Consider the following 6,688-nt stretch of genomic DNA (forward strand, 5'->3'; position numbering starts at 1 on the left):
CTTTAATTCTAGTTTTTAAAATACACAGAAGAGATGATGAAGAAACCTAACTTCTCAAATTTCAATCATTTGCATGACACCCTCAAGATTTCTGTTGGGTCTGTGTGCCAACTAATAGTTCTTGAAAATCAATTTCTACTTATTGTGTTACATATTTTAAAAGGAAACCTTGTTATTATCTTAAATCAAAACCAATACTTTCCTTAAGTGGAAAGCAATAAAAATAAATTCAGTAAAACAAAGGGGGTGAATCTAAAGGAGACAGCATCGGAGTGCAAAGCTCGGAAACTGAATCTTGATCTACTCGGTTCCAAAGAATGATTAGCAACAGTTTAACATGTGTTAAAGATATACTAGCTCGGGACTAATCTTCCTCTTGGAACTAATCAGGATTGAAAGAGAAACTAATGGAAGTAATTCAGTGCTATTTAATATTTAGAGTCCAGTGTTATGTGTTCTGCACAGTGTAGCATACTGCTTCAGGAAATGAGTGTATTATTTGTAGAGAGGACTCTGAGAAGCAGCTTTCCAACTGACATTACATTCATTCACCTACTGAATCTCCTATATGTCAGTCATTGATTCTGAGTACTGAAGATTCAATGGTAAGCCTCTCATTTTGAGGAGAAGGTAAGTTAAAAAAGAAGTCAATTAGGGGCTGGGAAGGTGGCTCAGTGGTAGAGTGCTTGCCTTGCATGCATGAGGCCCTGGGTTCGATTCCTCAGCACCACATAAGCAAAAAGAAAAAAGCCGGAAGTGGCTCTGTGGCTTAAGTGGTAGAGCGTTAGCCTTGAGCTGAAGAGCTGAGGGACAGTGCCCAGGCCCAGAATTCAGGCCCCACGACTGGAACCCCCCCTTCAAAAAAAAAAGAAATCAATGAAATCAGAAAACTATAAAGCAGCATTAAAACAGCTTACATTAGACACTAAGTGCTAGACTAGTAGGCGAGAGGTCATTTTCAAGTAGAGAGGGCACCTGCACCTATTGCTCGAGAATTTCTAGAAGGCTCAGTATGTCACTGACCTCTCATTTCCTTTGTTGAACATCAGTTAAAAAGAGCTACCATCTAAGGAATGGAAGCCTAGAATATACCTGAAGAGTAGAAGCACAGAGCAGTAAAGTGTTCTTCTCGAATAAGCAAGAGACAGAGAAGACATCTACTTTTCCTAATTCTTTCCTTTAAAAAGAAAGACTCATAGCCAGGCACTGGTGGCTCACGCCTGTAATCCTAGCTACTCAGGAGGCTGAGATCTGAGGATCATGGTTCAAAGCCAGCCTGTACAGGAAAGTCCATGAGACTCTTATCTCCTATAAACCACCAGGAAACCAGAAGTGGTGCTGTGGCTGCAGTGGTAGAGTGCTTGCCTTGAGCAGAAGAGCTCAGGGACAGTGCCCAACCAGGCCCAGAGTTCAAGGCCCACGACTGACAAAAATAAAAAATAAAAAAAGACTTATGATTGCTTAGAATCAGAGGCTAGATTTTGATTTAAATTGGACTTCTGGAAATCTAGTATGATATTCTTATTAAAATGTCTCTTTGAAGAGTTCAGTTGTGTTAATGATTTCCCCAGAGAATCCAAAAGATATCATACTTGTATATGTGATATGATATATATATGTATATATGATATACATGATCTTGCTATCTAAATTTTTTAAATTGAACCATTTAAGTAAGCAGCCCAGCTTACTACATGTTAAACCAAACAATGTGTTCCTTTCATAGGAATGAAGACCAATAAAATATGATCTACCTGTGAAGTTTGAGAGTCACAGTTCCATAAACAGTGGCAAAACCGAGCAGACGAACCCATCTCAGGAGAATACAGCGAAATGTACTTGGCTCAAAGTATAAAATAACAACCTGTGGGAGGAGAACAGAAAGGAAAAGACTTTCAGGCTCAATGGATCGCCCAATAACAATTACTTCATAATCTGATGTTTTAATATATGTGAATTTTGATATGAGCACAGTCATTCAAATAATTCTTGAAAAGGCTACTTTGATCATTGCATTATTGAAGAACTACAGACTCCCTACAGCTTTCTAAATAAACCTTTCAAATGATTAACAATTAAATGCATTGTTAATTGTTGACAACTAACAACAAAATAAATATCAGGAAGCGAAAATGAGATTGGAGGTGGGGCAGTGCAGAGGGTGGAAGAATGTAAAAGGGAACAAACAGGGCAGAAAAAGCAAGACTATTCAATATAAGTAAGTGATAAAGGAAGGAGGAAATGTAGCAGAGGCTGAAAAGAACAATGGGAGAAGTGACTCTGTTCAATAGGCATTGGACACTTAGATAAACATTAAACTGTAACCCCCTTGAACAAGTTTTAGAAAAGTAAATTTTCGGAATCTAACTTTGAAGAGTTTCTATCAACTGTATCCACGTCTCTAATATAGCCAAGCACACCTGTCTTATCTTCCAACAAAGGCAAGCCAGCTTGGCTTCTTTGTCTTCCTCTAGCTATACTTACAGCAGTTCTCTGGAACTGTTCTGGTGAAAGTGTCCCACAATGCACCCCTAAACAAGCCACCAACCACTCCACTTTTACTACTTGGTACTTGGACCAATTATCTCACTAATTCCTTGCTTCTCCACTTCTGCTCCAACAGTAATATTCCAAACACTGCATGTTGATGATACAATGCATGAGGGCCAAAAGAATATTGCTACAATAAACCTCTGTGCAGTTTCAGTGGGGCCACAAAAAGAAACAACAAGTGTCCAATTCCAGGGGAACTGAGCACAGGTATTTACAAGGCACTCCATTACTTTTCATGTGCTCCTGCTTGATTTTCAGCAAGCCATTATAGAATAAGAATTGGTTTGGTCCTGACTATGGAACTCAGTATAATGAGTGCTAAAGGATTAGTGATGTTCAAACATACAGGCATATATGGTATGAGCTAATTCTACTGAAATCAATACCATAATGTAACTAAAAATGTAGCCATTGCCCAAACTTTGTTACTTTTGGTTTTTGTTCATACCAGAGTTGTGTGTGTGTGTGTGTGTTATTGGGAACTAATATTTTTCTTTTTCTTTTTTCCAAATTTTATTTTATTGTAAAGATGCTGTACAGAAGGGTTACAGTTGCAAGAGTAAGGTAATGAGTACATTTCTTGTCGAGCATTGTTACCCCCTCCTTTGTTGTTCTCCCATAATCCCTTCCTTCTCCCACCTCCCTCACTCCTCCCCCCACAAAGCTGTAACGTTCATTTCCAATATACTATCTTGTGGGTATCATTGTTGCAATGGGTCATCCTGTGTCCTTGTTTCGGCATTTTGTTATTCCCCTTACTCTCCCCCAGTTAGATAAATATATATACAAAAGCAGGGTACCAAAATCAAGTACAGTGACCAAATAGGGGGAAGAACATATAAAGGAAACAAAAAAAATCACACCATACACTAAACAACAACAACAACAAAGACAGACCTCTTGTATCCATATCTTGGGGTTCCTTTCATTTAGCATTATCTTATATGGTCATATATACATAGCTCTTGAGCTTTTCTGCTCATCTGATAAAGTTATCCTAGACATATACTAATTATTGCAAATGAGGGAAATCATGGGACCTAGCTTTCTTTAGGTCTGACTTACTTTACATAATATGATTTTGCACATTTTTCTATTAATATTTTACAAGTGGAGTCCCTCTCTCCTGAAGAGCCAAGAATGGCATCACATAAAACTCTCTCTTGGTATTTCTCATATATTTCTACTATATAAAGGTATTACATTCTCAAGGAATGGGGAAAACACTTGAAAAAGTTGTCATTGATAAATGCTTAAATAGGCAGAAACGGGAGATAAAATTGCTTTGGGTGCTCTTGAAGATGAGGAAAATATTTCAACTTTATTCTTCCACTACTACACAGTATTTGCCCTTAAATTTCCAATTTACTACATATAGTAAAGATAAAGATTGGCCTATTGGTTTATCAGAAAAAAATATGGATTTAGCAAAGAGGAGAGAGAGAGAGGGAATAAATGTTCTTTATTTACTGATTTTTCAAATGAGATTAAAATTCTATAAATTGTACTCTAAGTAGGAGAACATATTTTAGAGATAGTTCCTTTGTGTGATAGTCCAATCATAATTATGAGTTCTAAAAGCAAGCTTTCTGAGGGAATTTAAGATGAGAGAAGACAGTGGAAGAAAATAAATTGGAAAGTGATACATGACTAAAGCATTTCTGTTCCTTATTAAGACAGAGAGAAGTGACAGATTATAGACTAGAGGGACAACAATATTAAATAAAAAATAGAAAATTCCCAAATACTTCCACCAGAAATTACTTCAGAAATTTTCCTAGAACATTGGATTCCTAGAGGCCCCTATGAGTTATTCCATTGATATCTAGTATATTGTCTCTAGGTAATAAATGAACAAAGGTAACTATAATATAGACATCTGTATAATTTTCATTTGAAAATGAAGAATTCCTCTTGAATTGTTGGTAAAAATATTGATTGATTTTCACACTTTTATTTAACAGATGAAAAACTTGAGAACTTGTAAGAGATTATTGAATTGGTCAGAAATTTAATTTTTGTTCTAGTAGAATTACATCTCATTGTATCAATTTGACATCTTCTGACAACCCCAACCATTTTTTTGTTCCTTCTTCTGAATCTCTATAGTTACTTCTTGACTATACTCTTTCTACTGTATCTTATATTTTACTTATCTGTATGGGTGCCTTTCTGGATAAAATACAAAACTGGAGAAGGGCATGCTTCTCTGCATATTTCATATGTTTCATAGACATGAAATACATATATATATATATAATATTCACTTAATAACCTATTTAGCTAATTTTAAAAGAAAACATTATTTTCAGAATAGTCCCTTTGAAAATCTGACTAGGGCTCATTAATCACTGTGCTTCTGATGCACACACTCAATTTTTATTGACACTGTAATGGATTTGGAAGTGACAAAATAAAACCATATGTGTGTTAAATCCTTAAAGAAGTAGCAAATGGTAAAATAATGTTATGACAATATTAAGTATTTCTGCACTACTTAGTATCTGCTAGTCATCAGAATGAGCCTGTTTGCATACTTGTACTCATTTAAGCCTCACAGTGTACTGTGAGCAGGGACTTATATTTTGCCTAAGAGAGGTAGGCCATACAGAGTGGGGTGATGTACTCAGTGTATCACAGACAGAAGGTGTCTAAGACAGGATATGAATGCACGCATTTGGTTCCAGAATTCATGCTCATGCTCAGAACTCTGCTGCTCTGCTGCTCCAAATGATGATTCATTTTATTAGCAGGGAAGAAGACCAGTGCCTTCATCCCTTGAGTAGCAGTATGGAAAGATTTTGGAGGAAGGGGAAATTGCTTTCCATAGAAGTTCAGTTTAGCCTGGGAGGACCAACATCTGAACATGAACTTGAGGAGAAACAGGTGCAAGTATGCAGACATGGAGGAGAATGAGGGAGTCCAAGACAAAAGCATGTTGTGGGAAAGTTCTGGAGTGTGGAGTCTAAGGTTACAGCTAGGAGTGCAAACAGAAGATTTCTGAGAATAAAGCTGTGAGATAAAGTTGATCACTGTAAGCTTTGAAGAAAAGGGAAAGGAATTCAGATTATGGCTACTATACATACCATTAAAATCCCCTCAGTGTAGGTCAGAAGTGTATATCACAGAACTTATCTAGTGGCAGCATGTCAGAAGGCTGGTTGGGCCATGGAAGAAGAAAAGACTGAGATGAGACATCTGAAGGAATAAAGGAGGCCCGAAGTCTTCATCTTACCAAAAAAAACTTTTCCCTTTCTCTCTGTTTTATTCCAGCCCCCCCCCCCCGCCTTTATCTTAGTCCTCAAACATCAACAATTGGGATGTTTCTGATCACCTTACTGCCCGCCTTAGAACTCTTCAGTGGCTTTCAGCATTCTGAGGAGAGTCAAAATACCCTAAGATAGTTGTCAGGGCCCTTTACAATTGAGCCAGCTCATAGCTAATGAATTATTATTTTCCAATCACCAAAGTCGTTGAGAGTGCTGTGTTGTTGGTTTTTTTGACTGGACACTGTTTAACAGCCACACTTTCTCACTTGTACCTACTTGGATTACTTCTGCCACTCCTTCAGGTCTCAACTCCAGTAGTCCTTCCTTTAGGATGAAGTGGCTTTCCCTGGGGTTAAGCTTACAGTCATCCCTTTCTTTTAGATGCCCAGGCTCTGTGGAGGCTATGCTTACTCTGTCTGTTTCCATGACACAGGAGCTAAGAGTCCTGGCTCATAGAGCGGCCTCATAAATACTTTTGAGTGCAAGTAAAATAAGACACATTGTTTTCATAAACTGCTTTGTTAAATGGTAACTCCTCTGAATAACTATTTAAGGATAATAAAAATATTTTTAAAATAAGTAAGTAAAATTTAACAAAGGGTATAACTGGACACAACTAATGTTGTAAAAGCAGAAATACAGTTATTCATGGGAAGAGAGGAAAGAAGATAGAGAATCAAGGAAACACTGGGCAACCAATTTATTTAGGCAAATGAAAATAAAATGTCAAAGATAAATGATGATTTTTTAAGCATCATTTTATTTTATTTATTTTTTTGGGTCTGGTCGTGGGGCCTGAACTCTGGGTCTGGGTGCTGTCCCTCAGCTCTTCAGCTCAAGGCTAGCACTCTACCACTTGAGCCACA

General features: G+C 37.3%; 1 protein-coding gene across 1 annotated transcript in view; it reads right to left on the reverse strand.

Moving 5' to 3' along the window:
• The window catches only part of Gpr158 (G protein-coupled receptor 158), a 357,473-nt gene that overhangs the window by 37,313 nt on the left and 313,472 nt on the right, over positions 1-6,688 (reverse strand). The window contains exon 6 of the mRNA XM_013014644.1: positions 1,755-1,864. Coding sequence (XP_012870098.1) covers positions 1,755-1,864 — 110 coding nt within the window. The remainder of the gene's footprint in view (positions 1-1,754; positions 1,865-6,688) is intronic.

This window comes from Dipodomys ordii, unplaced genomic scaffold (assembly GCF_000151885.1).
Source record: "Dipodomys ordii isolate 6190 unplaced genomic scaffold, Dord_2.0 Scaffold24, whole genome shotgun sequence".
NCBI lineage: Eukaryota > Metazoa > Chordata > Mammalia > Rodentia > Heteromyidae > Dipodomys > Dipodomys ordii.